Here is a 26,144-nt window from a genome sequence, read left to right on the forward strand (position 1 = left end):
GCAAGAATGCATTCTTATATTCCTTATACTTCAACATACGCTGAACCTATGCAGAACTACAGTAAACTTTCTATCATGATTTTTCCAAAGGAAAATGTGAATGGTGATTAAAGTTACTAACAATGAAGAAAATGACATTTAGAAATTTTATTATAGAAGTTTTGGAACTTGCCTCTGGAGGTGCTACTGGAAATAAGAGCTTTTCCCCTTTCAGCAAACAGGACACATGACTGTAATAACCAATTAGGTCCGAAAGTGAAGCAAAACGACGTCCACCAATGTAATAGTCTCCACACATGGCAATAATCCTGTTAATGAGAAAAAACAGCTTGACATAAGATAATATTTCACTACATTGCAGGGCATATACCTTTCTTAACAAGCCTATATACATTCATCAAAGTATTAAAATATTCTAACAGCAAGTAATGGCACACGATTATACAATGCAGGAAACAATCACCTTCAAAAATCAGTCACTTTCTTACATTTAGTTTAGCACCCATATTAAAAGTCACGAAATTACACTGGAATAATCAAAGTATCCCCTAGACCCAACTGCTAGTGGAAAAAAAAACAAACCACAAACCAATAAACTTACAAAACCATTTCAGTAGTTTAACACAACACTGAATTCTTACAAAACCATACATTTTATTCTTAAAGGGTTGTGTTTTTCTTAAAAATACAGAGACTTGTTAATGCACTGACATACCAAAAACATGAAGTACCAAGTCTGTTCACATTGCTAGTCAATACAAATTCTGAAAGCAGTTAGGAATTATTTATTTAGGTAAAAGAGTTAACAGTATTTAAAACATTCCTGATAAACTGAAGAGTCATTCGTAAAAGTGAAAAAGTACTTAATCTGAAACAATTTTAATATCTTTGACCAGACAGTCCAAAGAAATAATCACATTGTGTAAATTGATAGCATCAAGCAGACCTAAATTTTTTCCAGAACACACAGATCAGGCAGGAGTCCATCCTTACAGAAATATAAGGAATTAAGAAATAAATTACTACCAAGCTAAGCCAATTTTGGTGTTAGGAAATAGCAAAAAAACCCAAACAAAAACAAAAACAAACACCAAAAACTAAAAGCTGATGTTTATTGTCCCTCCAGTTTCTAGAAGAGATGCTAATTATCTTAAGGATATTTCAAAATACATTACCAAAAAAACCCATATTTGAATCTTCTTAATATTTGACCTTTTCACAATGCTTCTGAACAACTCGAAAACAAAAGGGGGAGAGGAAATTCCAAACATTAAACTACTAAGAAACTTATTCTTCATCCCAAATGACTACACTATTTAAATCTTCCTTCTCAATTCTTTGAACTTAATTATTTTTTTCCAAACACTGATGTAAGATGTTTACAAAGATGGATCTTCAGAGATGAAATCTAAAGCTTTTAGGCATATAGCACTGCAAGGGGAGTCAGAAAACAACGTAACTTTAAGGGCATAGGCTAGATCTTTTGACATTTTCTATGAGATTTCCTGCTAAATTATTCAGTACATTAGGTTCTAAATTAAATGTAGTGCTTCAGATTATTTTCTCGTCAATCTTAGGTGAAACGCTTCTTCAGAACACTGAGCTAGCAAATACAGAGAGACTTCCATAATCACAGAAAATTCTGAAGGGAAAAGATTAAAAGATAATTATTTTCCTTCAAAATCCTTTCTACCACTGACTCACTGAAAAGGTAACACTTCAGTGAATTAAAAACTTTAGTTTTGAAGGTTCATATGCTGTAAATCAACCATATGCTGCATGAGCATATATGTCTGTAGGCAACTTTCAAGAGGCACCAAAACTGTTAAAATAGTTTAAGACACTTTCATCTAAAATGTTGGGATTTCAGTTGCACAGAAATCTAATAAAAGTTTCATGTGAAAAATAAGAATTTTAGGGAACAAAATATAAGGGACATTTTTTAGCAATGGAAGTTATTAAAATTAATCCAGGACCCTAAAACAGTACTAGGAAGCAAGTATTAGCACAGTTTACTTTTCTGCTACTGCTACATAGTAACCAGTTACACAAGGCTGAGAAGCTGAAACTGTATCTCAGCTCGCAAGATGCAAACAAGATATTGTGTGCTATATTGTTCGCACTTAAAGAGGATAATGCCTTTCATATCAATGGTACATCAGAACCTCTAACTACCTTTCTTCACCCAGCAGATGCAACCAAAACCTCCCTGCGTTTGCAAATCATGAACATAGTGGCTCATATGTTGGCATTCTGTATAATCCCAACATTCAGAAGTTGAAGAAATCGCTTTGAATTTGTTTGTTGCTATCAAGGCAACATCTGCTTTCAAAAAACATTTGCTTTCTGATTTGTTTTCTGTTTTGTAAAGATGAACATATTCCATTTGCTGACTAACTTTCAAGCTCTTCTCAGAATACACCTCATCTACACTAAGAATAAATGAACTTACTAATGTACACAGTTTGGAAATGATACAATAATCCTAGTTAGAACACTGGATAAAGAGTTACTTGTATTTATAACAACTAATTCTAGCACACACTGAGGTTGTTTCCAGCAAACCTTCAGATGAATAAATACATAATTCTCCTTATTTCTTCCCAGGTTTTGACGGCTTTGGTTTCTGGCAGGGTTTTCCCTCAAAATTAAGGAAGCAATCACATGTGCCAGCACTTAAGTAAGTCTTGTGAGATACAATGGCTACTATGGAACAGACTCAATCACCTTGACTAACTAATGAAACCTGTAAGTTGTTACAAGTGTATTCACAATCTCTGTTAATACACTTCAACAGCCAGATGTTGGGGTTTCATCACATTTTTATTCTTTAGCCTATAAAATAATTTTTAAACAGCATATCTTGAAACAACTAAACAGTAGTAAAAAGCTGTGCCATGCAAGAGAAAGTTAAACATATTCAGTTATAATACAATTATTTTCTGTTTGTACTCTATCACGCTCTAAACCCAACAGTAGATAACAGTATTTTAAAAGAAAACATTTAATTCTCACCTAAAATGATTGACATTTGTTTTACTAAGGAATGAAAGCACAAATGAACCTGGTCTCCGATCACTCTCTCGAATAAGGTAACTTCCAGGTTTCCCAGCTTGCCGAAGACGTTCTTCTGCAATTGTTCTGTCAAGTTTTCCATGATACCACCTGAAAAAGACAGTAACAACGCATGTCCTTAGAACTCCAGGGTTTAGTATATTCTGACAGAATAGACCTATGAAACTACCAAAAGCTTTCAGTCAGAACTGATGTAACTCTAAAGCTTTGATTCAAAGTCATCGCATCTTTACATGTTCAGCCTCTTAGTTTACTTATTTTGAATAAACAGTATTTTTAAGGCAGCATAGTTTTTCCAACATTGCTTCTCCCTGTGAACCACCCCAAGGGTGGATTCTCAATCCACACACCATGAGCTTCTCTCTCCTCCCTAATCTGCTTATTTTAAATAAAGAGAACCAGAAGTGAGTGAACTGACTTGGAAGACTTGATTTTAAGCCTACACATGCTGGACTTTATAAAAGCATAAACTGAGAAATTAATTACAACAACCTGTTTCCAGGCTGGCACAGATGCTGCTGTAGCAAAACCTGCACTGAACTGGAGTGACAGCAGTCACCAGACCACCATCCAGGCCCAAAACAGTCTTTCCTAATCACAATGTCAATTAAATGCAAGTTCAGGTGTGGCAAATCACAGACTGCAAAACATGACAAACACTTCAGTCTGAAGTAAAGGTTAGGCTGTTACCATTTAAGCACTCATTTGCCTTACCTCAGCTTATATACACAGCTTTTATCAGGACACTCATTCTACCCCAAATGATGAAGTATCAGGTTTATTAAAAAAGGAAAAAGACCAAAACAACAGCAATGTGAGCACGATTCAAATATCAAGCATTGCTCTCATCACCCTCATAGCCACAGCATGTTCCAGAACTATATACTGTAGTAACTTACTGGCTCTGCATCTATCAACTAGCTATGCTTAATTCAATCTTTAATGTCTACACTCAAGAAAACATCAGCTTCCATAGAGCCACTGTTTTAGACAATTTAAATCCATTACCACTCCACACCATTTGCTTTTTAGTTCTGACAGTTCACATATGTCTTGCAAGAGTCACAAAAAATGCATTTTGGAAGAGAGATGCAAATGGCCTTTTGAACAAATATACACGATAATACCAAAAACTGCACAAGATTACAGTTCCAAAAAATTGAATAGCTGGGCTGTTGATAAAATCTAACCAGAAGCATTTATTTATTTACAAAATGGAAACAAAAGCTTTGAGAGCTTTTGTCAGAATGAAAATCAGGTAGACCAAACCATTAAGTACTATTCATACCAGCAAAGGCAGCACCAACACAGATACTGTTTACCCTGGCAAAGCTCTGTGCTTGCTAGTATGGCTCTCCTTTGCTTCTCTTCCTCATCCTGATCAAAACAAGTTAAACCAGAAAAAGCGCTGCTGTGTCTGTACAACATACAACTCAAGGCTGCTGCAGGCCCAGTTACATTGGTGAGATCCTGCCTCATAACATTCCAGGAACTTTCCTGATCATGAAATTCGTTGAAGCCAACATTCCACGAAGCCTATTTTAAACTAACAGTAGTTTCACTAAGCACTTATCTGCTCCTATTTATCACACATTTGAGAGAAATAATCCTAACTCTATCGACAGACGTGTTGCATTACACTGGCAAAGGCATGCTTTCAAAATGGGATGGTGGGACTGTTATTAAGAATGCAAATTACTAATAAAAAATATACTAGGAGAACAGGCCCAGACTGCTTGCAACAAAACATTCACATTTTCTGTAAGGGATTTCTTACATATACAGCACAAACTTGGGTGCTCCAATTTTAAGACCGGAAGCTTTGAAAAAAAAGGACACCCTCCTTGCTAATGACAACAATACATATTGGAATATCCCACATATTGGAGATCACTTGCTCTAATAGTGAACAGGAGACAGGTAGGTAGGTGGATAGGTAGATAGATAAGATAGATAGATGGGATGCTCTCCCACTCAACAGTTTTACATCATGTCTAATAGAAGACACTGTCTGGTAAAGCCAAAGCACGGTTAAAAATTATTTGCTCCTCCACTTCAGAAAAGGTTTGTTGTCTGAAATAAAAAATATGTAGTTAACTGCTGAGTGCAGTTAAATTCAGTGTCACTGAGCGTATTTGAAAAAAAGCTGACAGGAAATGAACTGTATTTTACAGGTTGCACACATTAATGTAATGCCCAAATTACTCTGTACCACTACAGAACTAAGTTTTAGTGCTGAATTTAACAGCCAACTGATGTAAAGATATACATGGCAGTGAGGACATCAATGTTGAGCAATGACAGCAAGAAACAGAGGAAGTGATATCCTCAGGAAGCCTCTAAGGTAGAATACATCTTTAATAAACTGGATACACCCTTAAGTACAAACTTTTAAGACACCATTTCAGTATGCAAAATGCTTGTTGATGAAAAAAAACTGCACTTTCCCAGAGAGCAGAATTACATTACCAGACAGAACCACTTTATTCAAGCAATACAGAGTCTAAGGGTGTTGAAAGACTTCATTTTTAGAAGCACAAGTCTTATATTTCATCCAGCTATCCTCACCTGTTTTCCACATTATATGAAGAAACATTGTGCAACTTTATATCATTGACTAATTTGATAGCAAACAGTAAAGAGTTTTTTACAGTACTCAATCTGATTAGAGTAAATCAAGTGCTCAGTTAAGGACTGGCTTTTTTATTTATTTTTTTATACTTCTCTTCAAAGGTTGTGAGATTTTATTGTTTTGAAATATTTCCATAGATCAATATTCCTGTGAATACTGACTAATATACTGAGCACAAACTCATAGTAGTGAAAAAAATTAATATCACTTGTGTTATCAGCATTAAAGAAAGCACAACAGAAATAACTAAACTCCAGGTCCTGTCCTACTTGTAATTTCATCAGACAACAGAGAGCAGGACACTAAGAGGGATAGGACCAGGTTATCATAAATTCTGAAATAAAATAAATACAGATCCTCTGGCTTTATTCCGCAGTCAGATATCTCAATGAAGATCGAGTTCAGTGCTTCTATGAAAATACACCACAAGAAACTACCCTTTCCTCTTCAAGTTTTATAGGTCAGGATCAACGATTCTGCCATTTTGTAACCGTGACAGCTTCAAGTTAATGTGCTCACAGTCAGAAGCAATGCTGATCCAGATCTCTTGATTTACGCTGAATATAGTTTCTGAGCAGACATCAAAGGGAGTCTTAAGTACTACCTACAGTACACTGAGTCTCATCAAAGGAATGAAGGTTTGGATAGGAAGGTATCAGTAAAAAACTGCCTAGCTGTTTGTGAACATGAAGTTGCCCCTGTGGCTGTGAGCAAATGTGTTCACTCAAAACCATAATGTGTGCACTAGCACCTACGTGTATAACCTCCACCACTGCCAAAGACAATCTCTATCATTTCTACTTAGTCACCTCTGCTTGCTTCCTTATTCCTACCTAGGAATACTTTTGTATTTCTAATGTCAACTTTACTAATTTTTTTTTTTTTAGATGCTGACAATCCACTATCCTCACAGTGTTTTCAGCACACATAATTAAATGACATTCTGAATCACAGCTAGTGCCCTGACAATACAAGAGCTATTATGAGGCGCATTAAAAGAGAAAACCAAGTAGCCTTACAACATAATGTTGTGGAATGATTCAATCATAAAACATATTACCAACTATATATCACAATTTAGGCGCTTGCTTCTGTGACCACTCATTTAACTGCTGTAACCACCCATTTAACTGCTGTAACAAACTTACAAAATTGTTCTGTATTTTGCTTCTAAGAAAATACCAAAAATAGGCTCCCATGCTTCACAAACCAGTCAGAAGCTGTGCAAGAATGCATTCCCATGTGCCAACTTAAATCAAAAGCAGCATGTTCAGAACTCCGACCCAGTGTATCACAATGTTAATCACAGAAAACAGACAGAAGCAGGCACAATAGTGTCAGAAACAGCTTACATATCCACACAAGCAACACACAAAGCTGCACTAGAGTGGCCCTCAAGCTACAGCCACAAGCCATTAAGATCATGAAATGAACTGCACTGCAGTTAGAGCTGTTACCGCCAGCCTGCAAACAAGAGCTCTTTAATTTTCCACCAATGCATAGAAGGTGCTGGCCACCAGACATCCAGTCACACCAACAAGCACTTTCTACTGTGGGCAGGAATGCAACTACACTGCAACCCTTTAGCAAAGTCGTGGTACAGCAACAGGACTTCTGTCCCCAAGCATGGATGCCCCACAAGGTCCATGCAAGGCACAGGCTCTTCACAAAAAGGTAGCAGATGGTGAATATATCATCTGAAAGGAGGGAGCTGCTATTATGTGCAGAAGCATGTCACACTGTTCAACCAAATCCTTTTATTTACATATTTCTTTTTTACACATGGGAAAGGCAAATATTATGAAGCTTTGTTGTTCCACTAAAAGATTCGGCTGTCACAGCACACTGAAATTTTTACTTAGGAATGCAGCAGGTAAGGGAGGAGGAAACACAGGAGAAAGTGCTGAAGGGGTGTAAAAGTGGTTTTCTGTGACATAGTACAAATGTAGGTGTTGATAACAGCTGCAGTGCAGACCTCTATTTCCGTCTAGAAAAGGTTACGGTGCACAGGAAAAACAGTCATCAAATGCCATATCCACTTCACTCAAAGCTCTGCTGAGCCACACCTTGCTGCTTCAACAAAACTCACAGGAGAAATGGAAAACTTCCACGAGTCATGCTCAGCACTCCCCTCCTACCAATTCAGTCACTGACTCAGTACCCTGCACATGGTACCAATTCTTGCTACCACCTCCTGAGAATACATGAGCTCTGTTCCCATTTTACTGTGAGGGTGGTGAGGCACTGGAATGGGTTGCCCAAGGAAGTCATGAACGGTCTGCCCCTGTCAGTGCTGGACAGAGCCTTGGCCGACATGGTCTAGGGTGAGGCGTACCTGCCCATGGCAGGGGGGTTAGAACTGGATGATCTGAAGGTCCTTTCTAACCCAAACCATTCTATGATTCTATAAAAGACAGCAAGAATGACTACCTTGAACTGGGAAAATCCTCAATTTCAAATGGCACACAGAAATCTCACGTAGGGTTTCTTGAAGACAAAGGTTAAAAAAAAAAAAAACCCAACACAAAAAAGCCCCAAAACAAAGAAAAAACCCACGGCAAAATACCCCATATTCTTGTTTGTTTCTTCTTATTCTGTTGACACTAACCAACCCCCCCTCAAGTTTTCCATCTAAGAGGCAGCACAAGCCATGTTAGCACAGAATCATAATATCAGCTTGGCTGGAAAAGACCTTTAAGATCATCAAGTCCAACGTTTACCGAGCACTGCACTGCCAAGGCCGCCATTAAACCATGTCATTGAGGCCCTCATCTACACAGTTTGTGAACACTTCCAGGGACGGTGATTCCACCACTGCCCTGGGCACCCTGTTCCAATGCCTGACTACCATTTTGCAGACAAAATTGTTCCTAATATCCAGGAACGTGTCCTAAACCTCCTCTGGCACAGCTTGAGGCTGTTTCCTCTTGTCCTATCACTTGTTCCTTGGGAGAAAAGACCAGCTACCTCCTGACTCCATCCTCCTTTCAGGTAGATGTAGAGAGCAATAAGGTCCCCCTGAGCTTTCTCTTCTCCAGCCTAAACCCCCAGTTCCCTCTCAGCCATTCCTCACCACATTTGTGCTCCAGGCCCTTCACCAACTCCATTGCCCTTCTCTGTACCCACTCCAGCAACCCAGTGTCTCTCCTGTAGTGAGAGGCCCAGAACTGAACGCAAGATTAGAGATGCAGCCTCATCAGTGTTGGACGTACCCATGCAAACCTAATGAAGAATAACTGTGCTTTTCTTGTTCGGCTGTTCCAAAACCCCTTAGAAACAGCAAGTAAAAAACTGAACCATGCCATACTTCAAGGCTAGGAACTAGACAATTTACCACAGACACACCTTGGTATCCAATCTGATAACTGTGAGATTTGCAAACACCTCCAAAAGAAGCCACTAAAACATTTTCAGCAGCGTTTACATCAACTTTGGGCTAGACCAAAGGGGATCAACCAACTACCTAGGTACATCTTAGCAAAAAGACTATGCAAAGATGAAAGAACAAGATAAACATACAGCCAAAAAGCAATACACTTAAATAACTTCACTAATGAAGGAAGGTTCTACGTTTCAACTGCTGTAACAATGCTATAGGCTTTAATAAACAGAGGTGAGACAACAGCATAATATCCAACACAGCCAAAAGATTTCTTCCAATCCTACCTGACACGTATTTATTGACAAGAAGAATGCCTATCTCACTTCAGCAAAATCACAAATAAGCAGGTGAAATATAGCTAACCTGTCTGGAAAAACAGCTCTTGAAACAGCTTGTATTTTCTTACTGAAGGATCAGCTTAGGAAGTGAATTCTGGAACACATTAAAGCTTTTAGCAAGAAACTTCCCATTTTCACATGCTTCCTACTTGTGCCCTTAGGTCAAAACCACGCCTTTTTCTGTTTGAACTAAGAGTAACTACTACAGAAACAATGTTAATACTGCTACACAAACCAGCAGATACTCTGTGGCAACAATCAATGAATTTCTGACCATCATCATCTTGTCTACCATTCACCTCACGAAATGTATCAGAGGCTCCTTCACCTTCTTCCTCATCATTTCAACTCACCACCTCTGACCAAGCATAGGTCTTTGTGCTGTGTTCCCCTCTCACCTCCTCTGGCAACCTGGAATGTCTCTTTAGAGAGGAACATCAGGCCCATGTATAGGCAACTGTTTCTATAAGGAGGAATCCCTGACAGTTATACACTAGATATCAAAGACAGGGACAGTGCCTGAATTAACAGATGTCCAACACTTCCCACATGCACAATGAACAACATTAGGGGAATATAACCTAGACAGTATAATCCATACAAGGAATCCAACAGCGTGACATATAAGAATTGTGTGTACAACTAAGAAAAGGAAAAAAAAAAAAAACCCAAAACCTGTTCTAGATTTGAATATAGAACAAGATTATTAGAGAGACTTGATAAAATTCTGCTTTTTAGAATAAGGCTATTTCTCTGATATTTACTGCCAAAGAGTGGAAAGGAAAAAAAAAAAATCTCCACCAATGCTTAGACAGCACAAAATCATGGAATCACAGACTGGTTTGGGCTGCAAGAGACTTAAAGCTCATCCAGTTCCAGCCCCCTACATCATCAGCAAGTTTGCTGATGACACCAAACTGGGTGGTGAGGTGGACGCTTCAGAAGGCAGAGCCTTCTTGCAGAGACCTGGGCAGCTGGAAGGGCAGGCTGGTGAGAACACTATGGAGTTTAACACAGTCAAGTGCAAGGTCCTGCTCCTGGGATGGCACAGTCAAAGAGCCGAGTCCAGACTGGGATCTGTGGGGCTCAGAGCAGCCTGGCTGACAGGGACCTGGGCATCCTAGTGGATAATGAAATGAACACGGGTCAGCAGCGTGCTGCTGCAGCAAGGAAGGCAAATTGGATCCTGGGCTGCATCCAGAGGGGCACTGCCAGCAGAGATAGAGAAGCGATCATCTCACTCTATCCAGCTGCCATGCTGCACATGAAGCGCTGCATTCGGTTCTTGTCCCCATGATACGAGAAAGATGCAGACAGACTGGAGAGGGTGCAAAGCAGAATCAGGAGATAATAAAAGGGCTGGAGAACCTGCCCTATGAGGAAAGGACAAGGAGTTAGGTCTCTTTTCCCCGGCAAAGAGAAGGCTCAGAGGGACCTCATCATAGTACTTCTTGTTTTACAGTGAGAACAGTCATTCACTGCAACAACCTCCCCTGGGAAGAAGGAAAACCTCACTGGAGGTTTTCAAGATGCAGCTGGACAGGGTGCTAGATAATACCAATTATGTTCCCTTTCCCACCAAAGACGGGGCCAAACCATCCTTCGAGGTCCCTCCAAACCTGGGTTGTTTTATGGTTCTCTGACTAGTATATTCCAACCCCAACAAAAGCATATACTTACAAACACACACACACCCCTACACCCCCCCCCCCCCCCAAACAATTAAGGCTTGAGGATGAACAACTACTATTATTTTACAAAAAGGGAAATCCTAACAAGAAGAACTGATTTGGTATGACGCTGGCTTGAGAAGCAGGCAAAAAGACTGAAATTTTAAGATTAAAATTACTGTTTCAGGGCCTGATCACCACAATAATCAGTCTGCTAGCTTACCAGAACTTTTCTGTACCAGTACTAGAACTGAGCATCCTGAAGACCTTGATAATCCATTCCTGAAATATGACTGGAGCTTTCAAGTTAACATAGAAACATTGATTTTTATACTGTAATTTGTACACATTAATTCTTGCAATAAAATCATACCTTAGAAGGAAAAGGTAGATATTTCAAGCAAATCACACGTTGTGTTTCAGCCACTTCTCTCCAGTTTGTATTGTCTGTGCACTTGATAAGGCTGCATTCTATCCCAGAGTCCAAGTAATTCAACAAACTGTTAAATAGTGCTGCCCTCTGCGTACACCCTGGCTGTCCACCTGGACTTTGTGCTGCTGATCACCACCCTCCAGGACCATCTTCAACCCACCTCATTGTCCATTTGTCTAACCTGTACACTGTCAGCTTGTCTATGAGCAGTCTATTGGACATGGTGTCAAAAGCTTTACTAAAGTGGAGGTAAACTCTCCCTCTTTCTCCCTGAGCCAGTGACCTCACTATAGAAGGCTGTTAAATTGGTTAAGCATGACCTTCTCCTTATAAATCCATGCTGACTACTTATCACCACCTGCCACACAAAACAGACTCATGTAAGAACAGAAGTGTTTTTCTGCTCCACCACAACAGAGCAGATATTTTACATAAAAATAAAAAAATACTAAAGACTGCCTGCAGCCTTTATATTGTATTTAGAAGCATATAAAACAGTATGAGTATATAAAACTTGTCAAGCACTGGTTAACATTTTATTAGTACTGACCATACTCTGGAGGGACACACAATCATTTCACTGTAACACTTCTATGAAGCACAAAGATAATGTTATAGGAGATGCCTTCCTCTCCCCTACTGTGCCTACCAGTAAGACAAATACCAAGGTGGGTTTTCTGTTGTTTGTTTTGCTAAAGACGAAAGAAAGATGTGTGAGAAACTGGAAAACTACCATAAAAGTCCTAAGAATTTATAGCTGAACCAACAGATGGGGTCCTTCACTGAAGAGACCGATGACCCGTAGAAAAATCTGTGTTCTTCCCTGCTCTGCAGCCACAAAACATTAAGATGATAAAAGGTGAAGAAACACGGCACAATATTATGCTTCTCAATAGGGCAGACCAGTAGATGAAGTGCCCAAGTCCTACAGTGAAGTTCTGTGAGTCAATATATGATACAAAGCAAAAAACCATATGAAGTGCAGGTCAAGAGACTCTATTCACTGTTTAGACAAAAAGACAAGATCTGATGTTAGAGTGAAATACCGACTAAACTACTCACAAATCATCCTCAAACTTTTTCTGGCATCAAATACTGTTCCACTTCCGGTTTTCTTCATCTGCAGTGTTCATTTATGTATGTATCTAACATACTCAGTTTACATACTGCTTCACTTCCTAGGTATGATTATGTTAGGTATGATTCTGCTCTGCTGCTTTTAACCATTCATTTAAGATAGCACTCTTCACATCACACATTCAGCCAGACCTAAATCCAGATTTATATTCAGGTCTATTTTGTAAGTGGCTAAATCAATACGCTGACCACCAACTTCAGAAAAGTAAGGTGTTTCGCTTCTGTGAAGAACAGGAATTAATAAAGAAATTATCTAAAAAAGAAAAGTTGACCTGCCAACCACATTAACTGTAAAAGAGAAAAGAAACTTCATACACTAAAATCAAGTTACATCACACTGCATATTTTGTTTATACACTACCTAACTGAATATGCCAATATTACCTCCCCTCAGCTTTCAGTGCAACAGATTTATTCACTGGTATGGAAAAGTGCCTTTAGCCATTATTCAGGAAAAAAACCCCTCCTTTTCATGAGTTACTGGAATAAACACGGCAAAACTCTGGACTTGCCACCTTTGACACTTATGTGAAAAAACTAGAACTTCACACTACGTTCACAGGTTGATCTAGTTTAATGCAATCCATGCTGATTTAATGTTTCTCTATCCATCTCCAGCTCTTTTTCTCACCACTGTGTTGCCTCAACAGGCACCAAGGGCCGCACGAACACATCTCCTTTGGGTAATATTTGTTTTAACCAGATAGTTTAACTAGACAGCCTGTTTAATTTTGTATGGTTGACAGATTTCAATTTCAACTGATACCCATTTCAAACTGATAACCACTGTTCATAAAACACCATATGAACAAGCTAATGTTCCTGGAATATACTGGATCTGCTTCTGCCACATGAATGCACACTAAGATCTAAAATAAATTTGTTAGCTAGGATTTTTCATCAAATACATAAATAACAATAATTCCACATACCACTGGTTTACCACCAAATTAAACAGCATTCATTAATAAATCCAAAGGCATTCACACTATTTCAGCCACTGTCAGTGAGTTCTGCAAATGGGGTAGAAAGCACAGGGGAAAAAAAATGACCAAAACAAACACAGAGTTGCCCACTTATCCCCTAACATCCTGTGCCTCCCACCTCGCATTAAGCTAGAGCATCAACACACTGCTGCTGTGCTCCAGAAAAATTAAACCCCACACATGCACTGAACAGACAAGCCTTGAGTCAGTTTCACTCCGGATCAAAGAAGATAAGTATCAACCCTGCTTAGGGATTTTGCATTTGTGAACAAAGAGAACCTGCTGCATACCATCTCCTCCCACTGCCAGAAAATTAAACAAAACACATTAAGAGAAGGCACACTCCCATTTTCCTTAGGTACATGGAAAAGAGAAGAGGAAACTAATAGTATTAGGTGCTTGCTAGCAAAGACGAACACATCCTGACTACCCTGAACAAACTATATTTACAGCATCCTGATGGGAAGTGCAGAACTTGCATCTGCTTCACTTCCCATCTCTTCAGGTTAGCTACTGTGAAAGCCAGAAGGTTGACTATACAGTATTTAAAAACTTATTCATGTTTAGAGAAAATGTTTGTAACACCTTCATGGCCTAACACTTGCAAACTGCGAATTCACTCACATTTTGTTTGGTTTGCGCTTGTTGCTTTTTTAAATTCACAGAACAAGTCAGGAGACGAAAAACTGATAAAAGTTGTGTCTAAGTTTGTGCCAAAAATTTCACTGTATTTTATACTTATCGAATATTGGAGTATGAACACCAGCAGCATCTACCAGGTATTCTTGTCTAGAGTCGGTAACCAAACACTCAGTAAATCCTGGAATGCATATCCATGGGAAGGCAAAGAAGCCTAGTGAGTCGTCAGTGTTATGAAAGAAATAATGCCTTTTCATTCTTCAACACAGTAGTAATTTTGTATCACAAAGCAAAGACAGGAATTGAAAAGCACTCTCAATTTTCTGATGTACACATTATATTGTCAGGAATTAAGACAAAGAAACAAAACCATTTGACAGATTCGTGGAATTATCCATCAAGCCAACCCTGCATGCTTCCTATAAAAACTGAATGAATTAGGAGGAAGTGGGAAAGGGTGGAGCTGGCAGTCGTATTCAAACAAATGGAACAGCAGCTTTGTAATCACATTCAACTGGAGAAATTGAATCCAAGTTTAAATCACAATATCAACCACTGCTTTTAAAGACTTACACTGGGCTTTTCCTTATGTAAGATGATAGATAATATTGATCTTTGTTTCAGTTATCAAATCATGAGTTCAACTCAGTAGAAGCAGATGGTACGACTACAAAGAAAGGGCACTTCCAAAATAAAACAGCAGGACTGAAAGAATACAATTTACTATACCAACATATGGCCAATTTAAATGACTTCACTGAGAATGGTAAAACCTGATGCTGTATAAATTAAGGGATGAATGAAAGGGAAAAAGGCTTCTAATTATTTTAGTCAGCCAACTTCAATTTTGTTATAGAAACACCACATAAAAATTACATAGAAAATTACAAAGAAAAATGTCAAGTATATGGAGTTATAAACTTCTGATTTTTTTTTTTTTTATTATGATAGGCTGAGAAAGTTGGAGCTGTTCAGCCTGGAGAAGAGAAGGCTGCGTGGAGACCTCATAGCAGCCTTCCAGTATCTGAAGGGGGCCTATAGGGATGCTGGGGAGGGACTCTTCATTAGGGACTGTAGTGACAGGACAAGGGGTAATGGGTTAAAACTTCGACAGCGGAAGTTTAGATTGGATATAAGAAAGAAATTCTTTCCTGTTAGGGTGGTGAGACACTGGAATCGGTTGCCTAGGGAGGTTGTGAATGCTCCATCCCTGGCAGTGCTCAAGGACAGGTTGGACAAAGCCCTGGGTTGCATGGTTTAGTGTGAGGTGTCCCTGCCCATGGCAGGGGGGTTGGAACTAGATGATCTTAAGGTCCTTTCCAACCCTAACTATTCTATGATTCTATGATTTCTTGGATGTTTCCGTACTAAAGAACCCTCCAGAGAAAACCATTTACCTATAGAGCTATGCCCTTGGTCCTGCAAAAATGACAATGTCCCCTTTGAGTAAGACAAGTAGCCTTGTAAACCAAAATAAAATCAGGGCTTCTGCAGTCTTCCCCTAGCATGCACTCACTCTCAGAAATCCAACATCCTATTTTATGAAAGTTCACTATCATGCTTGCACATGACTTAGAAGACAATATTCTGACTGCAAAATCCACTCAGAACTGTAGATGTGGTAACAATCACTTTAATATCAAGCAGGTGACTGCTCACAAATAATTACCCCACTTCCTAAAAGCATTTCAAAAAGCTTGCTTTTTGGCTTTTGCCTCAGTCCTCTGAGGAACTTAGCAGGGTTTAACAGAAGAAGCAGTCTGCCCTTTCAGAGAAAAAAACAGACAAGCAGAATTCTGTATGTTGCTGCCTTGGCACATCCTAATGAAGAAGTAACTTTGCTTTTATGTGCTATTTTCCCTCTTATCCTTTGTCAAACCTGCCTAATCCTATTTCTATCTCATTAGGAGATTCTACAAATTTAAGACTATTCAAACACTGTCTTCACAAAACAAGGCCTTAATGTTTACAAACTTCCACAAGTCCAGAAATTAAAAGAATAAAGGATTACTAGGAAGGCTGTCAAAATTTGAGAGATTAAGCTAAAAGAAATACTGTAATGTTAGATGCTATGCTCTCCTTACTACAGCAGTGGCTCCTGAAATCCTGGAAGGATGTGAAACAGTGCAGAAGGTAATACTCTCTGTCAGTGAGAGTATGCAAAAACTAAAAAAAACACAGAGCCCAAATTCAGATGGGTTTTCAGACTAACTTTGTGACCAGTATCTTGGATACATTCTGCCACCCTGAACCTCAAAACCCAAAATTATCAACCATACTCACTGTAAGTTCAGGAACAATATATGTCTAGATACCGATGAAAGCAATTAAAACCTTTCAAGCAATTTCACTTTGAGGAGAACATGGTACCTGCTCGAGGGCTACCTTCTGTTCTAACAGAAGCCTTGCAAGCACTCTGCTTGAACCACAGACCTTCTAGTTAAATCCAAAGATGGTGTTTAGGTATTTACTAATTGCATTAACCCTACATAACATTATCTGACCCTACATTTCAATACAAACACAAAACTGACATGCCTCTTCTGCAGGATTCTTTCTATTACCAGCACTGCAGGAATATCCGATTAGCCTAATAGATAAGTATAATAACACCTAAGTGCAGGTTTACAGTGTTGGGTGTTGTTTTTTCCAACTGCCTCACCTCTTCAAACATAACCTACATAAAAAACGACTTTATTGTAAATTGGTTGAGCAGCAGAGCAGTTAAGACATTATTTATGAAAAATAGCCTTTCTGCTGATGCTTTGGAATACAGAATTAGTTTTAATTCACTTTAAATCCATGATTCGAGACTGCCTGAATTCAGGAAAAAAAAGACCAAGCACGTGTGCATGTTTGTATATGGAGTGGAAATGCCAAGTATTACTTTTTTTTTTTTCTTTTTTAAGTAATACAAGATGATGACACGGTATATGAGTTATTTTATGCCTCGGACAGTACTTTTGTTCGCTTTTATTTCAAAGAGAGAGAGATTTATGGCTCTTCTGAGAAAGACCAGGGCGCTACCGGAGGCTGGAAAAGTCTCCCCAACAGGTAGTTAAACCACAACCGGAATAGCTTACTCTTCCTGGCAGCCTGCTATGAAAAATTGCAGAACCCAAACCCGGCTACACGGCAGCCTGTTACTCCCGGCGCTGACCCCGGCCGCTTCACCTCCGGGAGCAGGGGAGCCCCACGCCGCCGCGCTCGCCCTTCCCCTGTGCAACAGGGTCCCGTCGCCGGGCATCCCAGCGGCGAGGGCAGCCTTCCTGCTGGAAAGGAACAGGGGGAAGGGGGGGGGGGGGGGGCAAACTTCTGCGGGAGTTAAGGGAGCGGGACACACGCCTCCCACCTGGAAGGCCCCGTTGCTCAGAGGCCGAGATGGGATTCAGGGGAGTGGGGGGCCAGGAACGGGACAGGCTCAGGGGATGGGGGCAGCTACTCACTGGTTGGTGGGGGGCGCGTTGAGCGGGATGGCCACCTCCTCCTCTTCGTACTCCGGCCCGTCAAGAGAATCGCCTTCGTCCACAGTCCCCAGCCCCCCCGCTACGGGTGGCGGCGGTGGCGGCGGCGGCAACGGGGGGAAAGTGGCGGCGCCGGGATCGGCCACCCGGGCCGCCTCCAGTACCTGCCCCGGGCCGCCCGCCGGAGCGGCAGGCCCTGTGCCCAGGTCCAGGATCCCCAGCACCGAGCACAAAGCCGGGCCACCCGGGGGGCCGGCTCCCGGGCTGCTGCCGCCTCCGCCACCACCACCACCACAACCAGCACCACCAGGGCCGGGAGGGAAGGGGCCCTGCGGTCCCGGCCCCTTGCCCCGGCACACGACGGGGTAGTGTCCCGGCTCTGCGGCAGATCCCGCCGTCCCGGCTGAGGTAACCGAGCCGCCCTCCTCACTCCCGGCCTCGGCCGCCATCATGTTGAGCCTCGCCCCCCCTCCGACCCCCCTCCACTGGCCGCCGCACGCCGGAGAGGTGGCGACAAAGGGGCCCCGGCTCCCACCCCCCGCCCCGCCCTGGCGGGGAGCGGAGCCGGGACGAGGGCAAAACTTCCCCGGAGGAGACGGGCCACGAACAATACCCGGCTGGGTGGGGGCGCGGCAGCTCCGCAGGGCCCCGGCGCGGCTGCCGGGGAGCGCCTCCCGCGGCCCCGCGCTCCCTCCCCGCAGCCCGGCCGCGGACCCAGCGAGCGAGCACCGACGCACCGCGCCTGCGCACCGCCAAGCCCGGCACGCCTGCGCGGTAGAGCGGGTTGAGGTTTTGCTCCCGCAGGAATCGGCTCAAGTGGGGGTTCCGCCCGGCGCTGCAACAGCAGGAGCGAGGGACTTGGAGCTGGCGGAATGACTGCAGAGGAGGCCGCGGAGATGCTGCGGGGGCTGGAGCAGCTCTGCTCTGGAGACAGGCTGAGAGAGCTGGGCTGGGTCAGCCTGGGGAAGAGAAGGCTTTGGGTAGCTTACCTTAGAGTAGCTCCCAGTGCCTAAAGGGGCTACAAGAAACCTGGAGAGGGGTTTGAACAAGGGCCTGTAGGGACAGGACAAGGGGGAATGGCTTTAACCTGACAGAGGGGAGACTGAGATGAGCTCTTAGGCAGAAGTTCTCCCATGTGAGGGTGGTGAGGCCCTGGCACAGGGTGCCCAGAGAAGCTGTGGCTGCCCCATCCCTGGCAGTGCGCAAGGCCAGGGTGGGAGGGTTTTGGAGCATCCTGGTTTATTGGAAGGTGTCCCTTCCCATGGCAGGGGGTTGAAACTGGGTGAGCTTTAAAGGCCCCTTCCAACCCAAAGCAGCCTGGGATTAAAGAGGACCTTTCCCTTTGCTTTTTAGTGCAAAGACTTGGTATTTTGTCAGTAAGACTAAAAAAAGTATCCTAGCATCTACACCATGCTTCTTACCTTGTAAGAGCTGGGACTCCATTGCTGCTTAAACCTGCATTCTTTGCACTCCCAAGCCTATCTTCATCATTAATGATTGTGCTAACTTAAGTGGGTTACTTGGCACATCAGCTTCACCTCACCCATAACTACCTCTATGTTCAAGAAAACATCATATAGCATTACCAGGCAATAGAACATGTGGGTATCTTAGGATTTATTTATTTAATTCCCCTCCCACCCCCCACTGTTAAAAGAGCTGACAAATAGCGGCACGTTGACACTTGCATGTCTCGAGTGTTCTCAGAAGGCATCTAAACATTCAGGTTTTCAAAGCTTTGCTTTACCCAAAAGTATTAAATGAATTTTTCCTGAGGCCACTAAAACAAACTACTGCTCCCACTTTCACAGCTCCTCAGCCAACCTCTTTTTATCTGCTGAAATTAAGTTTTCATATCTTGCCTTCTAAAGGCAAAATCTGCTTCCAGTTACACCACTAAGATCTGTGGAATTATGCTGGGTTTGTGCCCAGTGTGAGTGAAAGAAGAAGCTGGCTCCACCAGCCCTTTTTTCGCAGCACTTTAATGTGTTCATCTGCAGCTGTTTGTCTGTTTAAGACTTTGCAGTTTCAACAGCAATGTCTTACAACTGATTTTGAATTACCACTTTCCATTGTTATAAATGTAATGTCAAACAATGCTCTATCCTGCTGCTTCTGCGGGTTTCTCTTTGCTGCTGTTTGCTTTCCCTCACAGATGTTTAAACAAAATTATTTTAACACAGCCTTGTAGCTGTTTTGGTAGTGATGTGCCTAAATATAGAAATGTAGTGTAAATATGCATAAGATTCCCTTTACGAGGCTGGCTTTTCTAAGTGCCTTCCAGGGCAGTAGCATCTGTATGGACGCACAATGTGTATGAAGGCTAAAAGGACAGCTATGCTAAGGATTTCATAGAATCACAGAATCAACTGGGTCGGAAAAGACCTTTAAGATCATCAGGCTTTCCCCCAGCATTGTCAAGACCACCATTAAACCATGTCACTGAGGGCCTCATCTACACAGTTTGTGAACACTTCTAGGGACAGTGAGTCCACCACTGGCCTGGGGAGCCTGTTCCAATGCCTGACCACCCTTGCTGTGAAACTTTTCCTAATCTCAAATCTAAACCTCCCCTAGTGCAGCTTGAGGCTGTTGCCTCTTGAATGGGGCAGTGTGGCTGCGGCAGTCCCTCAGGAGGTTTATTTTTGGAAGGCACTTTTAAATTTGGCAAGGATTCTGTAGAAAGAGGGCTTCTAGTGAGATCAGATGACCTGTTGTATCTCTGTGCCTGACACATTTCTGTTCACTTTGCAGGCAAATTGCCTGGGTCGCTCTGTGCTGCAGGTAACACAAATCACCCTGCATTTCCTCCTTCTTAAATTGACTCCAGTTACCCAAGCCTTCATGGGACTTTATTTACATGAATATATTTGGGTGAAGGAACAAATATATTTTTCTTGATATTTCTTATGTTTTTCTGAAATCCCCAGTGTAAATGATGCTAGGATAGTTAGTCTTTCATCCCAGCAGTGTGCATGGCATCAGGCTAGATTCTCTGGAAAGCCTATGCATGTTGCACAGGGTCAGTTTGCAGGATAGTGAATCTGGGATTATACATGATTTCTTCTCTGCCAGCTGTTGGGTGTGATGTCGCTTATGCTTGGACTAGAATTGAAATGTCAGAGCACAGGTAGATTACTATTTTTCTGACCTAATTTAAAGACCGATCTGTAGAAAGGCCAAAACTGAGTCTGACAGGTAGAAGTACATTGTTGCATGTACGTTAATCCTGACATTAGAACTACCTGCTCTTTTGTTGATTTATGGTAAATAAAATCCTTATCTCAGGATTCTGGCCATGGAAGACTTATGGTCCACGCTGTTCATGTAAGTAAAACTGAGTGGTCCCAGGCACTTTAATAACGGTTGTCTGCAGAGTCCAGGGTGTAGTAACCTTTTCTGCTTTTCCTGTGAGCATATCACAGGCTGACAGTCAGTGTACCAGTTGGCTTGAGACCCCCTGCATACTCACAGAGAAGCTTCATCCACTAGTGTGGAGTACATGCAGCCATAATTGCCATTATTTTATTGATAGTGACAGCTGTCTTTCACACATCTAAGAGTTTGAGATCCAAAACTAACTCTTCCAGTGTAGCTGCAGGTGAATATCAGTGGCATTGAGGCCTTTGAACAACACTCGTATATCAGAGACCCTTTTTTATACAGGATACATATGCCGTAACACTCATAACACTGTTGGGACTGGTCTAATTGTATGTACCATAATGATGGCAGTGGTGAGATGTTCCAGACAGTGATTAAGAACTCGAGTTTTCAAGCTGGGTTTGTCACTGATTTGCATGGCCTTGGGCAAGTCATTTGAACACGGTTACACTTTCTCCATCAGTAAAGTAAGAAGCTGTTTCACAGATGTGTCAGAGTATTAATTGGGTTTTTTACCACATTTGGAAGCTGTTAAACATAATGCTTATTAGAATGAAAAGCCATGTGAAGTGAATGATACAGTATTTCAGTCATTTACAGAGAAAGCATTACTTGGACCATGGATACAAACACAGTTGTATCCTTCACTTTCACTCCTTATTTCAGCACAAAACTTCTTCTCCTCCTCTCCTCCTTTTCTACTTTCCTCCTCTCTTCCTCTCATCCTATCCTCCTCTCCTCTCTGTGCAGTTTATTTCCACTTTCCCAAAGTGTTCTCCTATCTCAGAAATAAATGGCAGCAGGGAAATTGTCAATCTTTCTGTTTCAGGGTGGAGTGGTAAGAGAGCAGCCCTCCTGTAATGAAGAATCTGGAACACTCCAACTATCCAGTTCTTCCCCTTGTACTCCCCAGCTATATAAGGAACAGGTACAGACTCAGTGCTAATTCTTCCTGCCTGCATAGCTGTTTCAACCTGACAGAGGCCACAGGTATAGCTGGAAAGGTGAAAATATGGGCAGAGTCTGGGCAAGAACTTGAATACTAATAATTTTATTTCCTGTAACTTAAATTCTTTTTTTCCGTCTCATTTATTTTTGTTGGATAAAGCTGACTGTGTTCCCAGGCTGATTATCATAAGGTAATTATTGAGCAGTCATCATCACTGTCTGTATTTAATTTTGGGTCTGTGCTGTCAATTCTCCCATGTTCATGGTACAAATTAGAAGCCTTTGTTTGCACTGAATATTTTGTTTGTATTGAATCTCTGAGTAGATCATTAATGATAAGCAATTTTTATAATGTTTCCCTTCATTTTAGAATAATGGTTTTCAAATGTTATTTTAGTTTAATGACTTCCTGATTATTATTGATTTTCAAGAACATCTTTGTCACCTAAGAAACAATCTAAGATTCCAAATTCTTTCATAACCTTTTGTCCCTGCTCATTTTGTGTAGTTTGCTATCCTTTCAAATAAATGTTTAAGCTGGAGATGAATGAAGCCCCCATAAAAGACTATAGTCTCCATGTGCACAGAATTTGTATCCCATCTTTAAGAGTCAGTATATATATGACTTTAAAATTAATTAAGAAGTTACTATTGGATCAGTATACCTTTTTTTTTTCTCTTAAGCAGATGCAAAAATATTTGTGAACAACTACCTTGAGGTAATAATTTTAATAGTAAGCGATACTGTTCATTTTTTTTTGTGCTTTCCAAAATGGCTAAAAAGCTTTTGTATAGTTGCCTACAAATGTTCGCTTCCTCTTTTCAATTTTAGAACAGCACCATTACATAGAGGCATAGGTTTTTTGCTTGCTTTACTTCAGGCTGCATCTGGAAAAGAAGTCTTTAGTTCTTTCCCTCTAATTTTGTGTATTTAATGGGTGTAAGTAGACGTGGTATTTCAGTCCCTTTTCGTGAGCCCTCAGTGCACACAGCAAATCTTACTTTCAGAAACAAATTGATGCGACACTTTGATACTCAGTCTCTCCACAACATGTCTTTGAGTCTGAAGCATTATGTTAGTTAGAACATTAAGGATCAAAATCTTTTCTTCCTGGCAAATCTTGTTCCTTGCTGACAGCATTCTGGCCATACTTCAACCCAGTCATTCTAGTTGTGAACTTTGATGGAAATACTTTTCCTACCTTTACTATTTGTACATCCTGAAAGATTTGCTCAGAAACTGTTGCATTAGTTTTCTTGAGAATTGGAAAGCATACAGTTTCTATGCCATACTATTTAAATGCTGTGCAGAGCTTACTAGTTTAATCAAAGGGTAATTGTCTTTCTGTTGACTTTTAAAAAATCCGTTTCTATGTTTTGCGTGTAGGACACTGATGCAAGTACAGATTTTAGTATCATTATTACCACAGTACCAGTGAATTTTCAGAACCTGTGTATTTACTGCATTTTTCAATTTGATACATTTTTAGTTTAGACCATTTTGCCCTCTTCCTGAAATTTAACATGGTGTTTTGTGGCATGATGATGGAAACATACTATATTGACCTGAATGAATGCTCACCTTGGGTTATATAGTGTATCAGCAAGTGAATTATTCAGAGACAACCATTTTAAGCAACAGTAATGGCATTCACGTAGTGTAAGAGTGTGAAAAAATGAAGTTGCGTAGAGGAAGACCAATGGAGTAGTACATCAGAATACTCAAATTGTTCTGCTTATTGTATTTTCCTGTAGACAAATACTTTTCTCTCATATCTGTATGAGAAAATGTATATTCATCGATGCCCCTTTTCATGATGTTGCAGGATTTTGCTTTTTAGAAAAGCCACTGTGGTTTGGCTTTTGGATCTATTTCACCAGTAGAGTTTAGAGTGATGTCCTAGCACTTCACATAAACCTCGTGCAGCAGTTGTTTTAAAACCAGGCACAGATAATGAAAATTTTACTGCTTCTTAGATGCAGATTTTCTAGTTGTAATTGTTACTTCTCAGTTACTATTAGCTTATATCTGGCAAAATATAATGACAAAGCAGCACGTTTCAGAGATAGGCTTTTTCAGGCAAAGCAAATTCAAATCTAGGTGTACCTGTGCCAGCTTTTTTCAGAACAAGATCTTACACAGCCCTGGGTTGGTACTAACTTGGAATTGTCAGTGTGGCGTTTTCATTAACAGGCAAACCTGAAAATACAAGAACCAGCCTAGATACTGGATGAAACTGATCAGTAAGTGGAACCCAAAGTACAAGTTACATATCTGGCATTCCTGAGGAAGACTGTTGTTAGATAATTGCCATCTACAAACCTCAAGTGTGCTGTAGATGAAAAAAGAGGTAAGTTTCAGTCACAGAAGTGGTATTATCTTAGCACACAGGAGGCAAGTGGGAGCGTGCTTTTCATGGAATACTGCGTGGCAGCTGTAGCTGCCATGGTGTGTGTGTTCTATCTGAAATAGAACAGCAACTGCAAAGGCAAAGTGGACACAGAGCCCAGAAAACAGACCAGCCATGCAAATGGTGTGTTTTTCCAAAGGAAAAGACTGGGGGGGTGGGGGGGGGAAGTACACTTTAGCACATTTATTTTATTTGCTTTCAAAAACTGCCTGTGATTTTTTCATACATGATTTTTCATATATGTTTTTGTCCTTACCAGTATCCTCTCTGACAAATTGGCTATCTTAATTAATTAAGCAGCACCAACATTTTTCCACTTTTCTGAGAGCTCGTTTGTGTCCCTGAATGGCTTGTGGCAGAACACCCCTTTAACTAAAGTAGCATAGGAACGAGTACCACGTGAATGCTCTGTCAGCCTTACATAAACACTGTAGTCTTCTGATTTAAGTTCCATCTTACCTATATTTAAATGTGAGAGAAACCTGTCTATGCTTATCTATATGTGTAATTAATACCTTCACATAAAATGCACATGGATTCTCTCCTGAGCCTCTGAGTGTCTCCACTTACAGATATCTGAACAGTTATTTTTTAAGCATTGTTAAAAGCATCCTCATTTTTGGAACCTGATTTGTTAGTTGTTTTTTTCCATATGAAGAGGAGAAAAACTGAGTTTCAAAAGACAAACAATATTTTTTCCATTTTTAATTTGGAAATATTTTGCATGTAAATAATTTTTCCCTGCTTAGTTAATTACAAATAAGATCCAAAAGAGTTCTCAGTAATTACTGAGCTTAGGTTTGTGCAGCGTGTATCTGTTGACGGACAAAATTTCACACTTTGATAAACATCTTTGTATTTTTGCAGCTGTTTAGGTATCCTTTGGATGTTTGTATAGGTGCTTTTACAGGAGCTAGGGAAAGGAAAAAAGTCTGATAAGAATGAACAAACAGGAAAATGTGATTACACTCCTAATACCTACAGAACTTCCTTTGAGACCCATGATGTAAGCTATGCAGGATGATCCCAGCTATTGCGTGGGGCACTGTCTCTCATTTCAAGCTTGGGTTGTTTTTCATGAGGTTTACCCTGGTTCTTTTAAGCAGATAGTTAATCAAACCACTGAGGAACATATCATTTGCATTAGTTTCAATCAAATAATTTCTCAGTTTGTGGTTATTGGTTGCAGTGACTTGATATGTGTGGTTTTGTGTGAGATGTCCCTGCCCATGTCAGGGGGGTTGGAACTAGATGATCTTAAGGTCCTTTCCAACCCTATTTTATGATTCTATGATTCTATATAAGCTGCCTACCTATATTTTGTATTTAAGTAAAGGATATGTATGTCAGACATAGCTAACAGGTGTTCCTGTAAATGAAATTACATGCATAACATATAAAAATCAGTAGAAGACTATACTGCATATATTACTCAGCAGGCTGTTATTCTGCATTGATAGTAGAAATCAATATCCTTGCTTACTAGAACAAGAGTAAAATTTAAATACAGTAGTGCTAGATGTAGCTGGGATATAGGCAACAAATAGCTATATATTGATCTTTTCAAGGAATATATATAGTGGAGCTCATAAAACAATAACAGTGGAAATTTTTAACTTTTTAAGTTTCTGGTTACCAGAAAATA

General features: G+C 40.7%; 1 protein-coding gene across 2 annotated transcripts in view; it reads right to left on the reverse strand.

Moving 5' to 3' along the window:
- The window catches only part of RASA1 (RAS p21 protein activator 1), a 54,323-nt gene extending 35,844 nt beyond the window's left edge, over window positions 1-18,479 (reverse strand). For both annotated transcript variants that reach the window (XM_065661907.1, XM_065661909.1), the window contains exons 1-3: window positions 17,739-18,479; window positions 3,016-3,165; window positions 173-308 (exon numbers count right to left, since the gene is read on the reverse strand). In XM_065661907.1, the coding sequence (XP_065517979.1) occupies window positions 173-308; window positions 3,016-3,165; window positions 17,739-18,208 (756 nt within the window). In that variant the 5' untranslated portion in view covers window positions 18,209-18,479. The remainder of the gene's footprint in view (window positions 1-172; window positions 309-3,015; window positions 3,166-17,738) is intronic.
- Window positions 18,480-26,144: the final 7,665 nt, after the last annotated feature.

The sequence above is a fragment of the Lathamus discolor genome, chromosome Z, assembly GCF_037157495.1.
Source record: "Lathamus discolor isolate bLatDis1 chromosome Z, bLatDis1.hap1, whole genome shotgun sequence".
Lineage (NCBI taxonomy): Eukaryota > Metazoa > Chordata > Aves > Psittaciformes > Psittacidae > Lathamus > Lathamus discolor.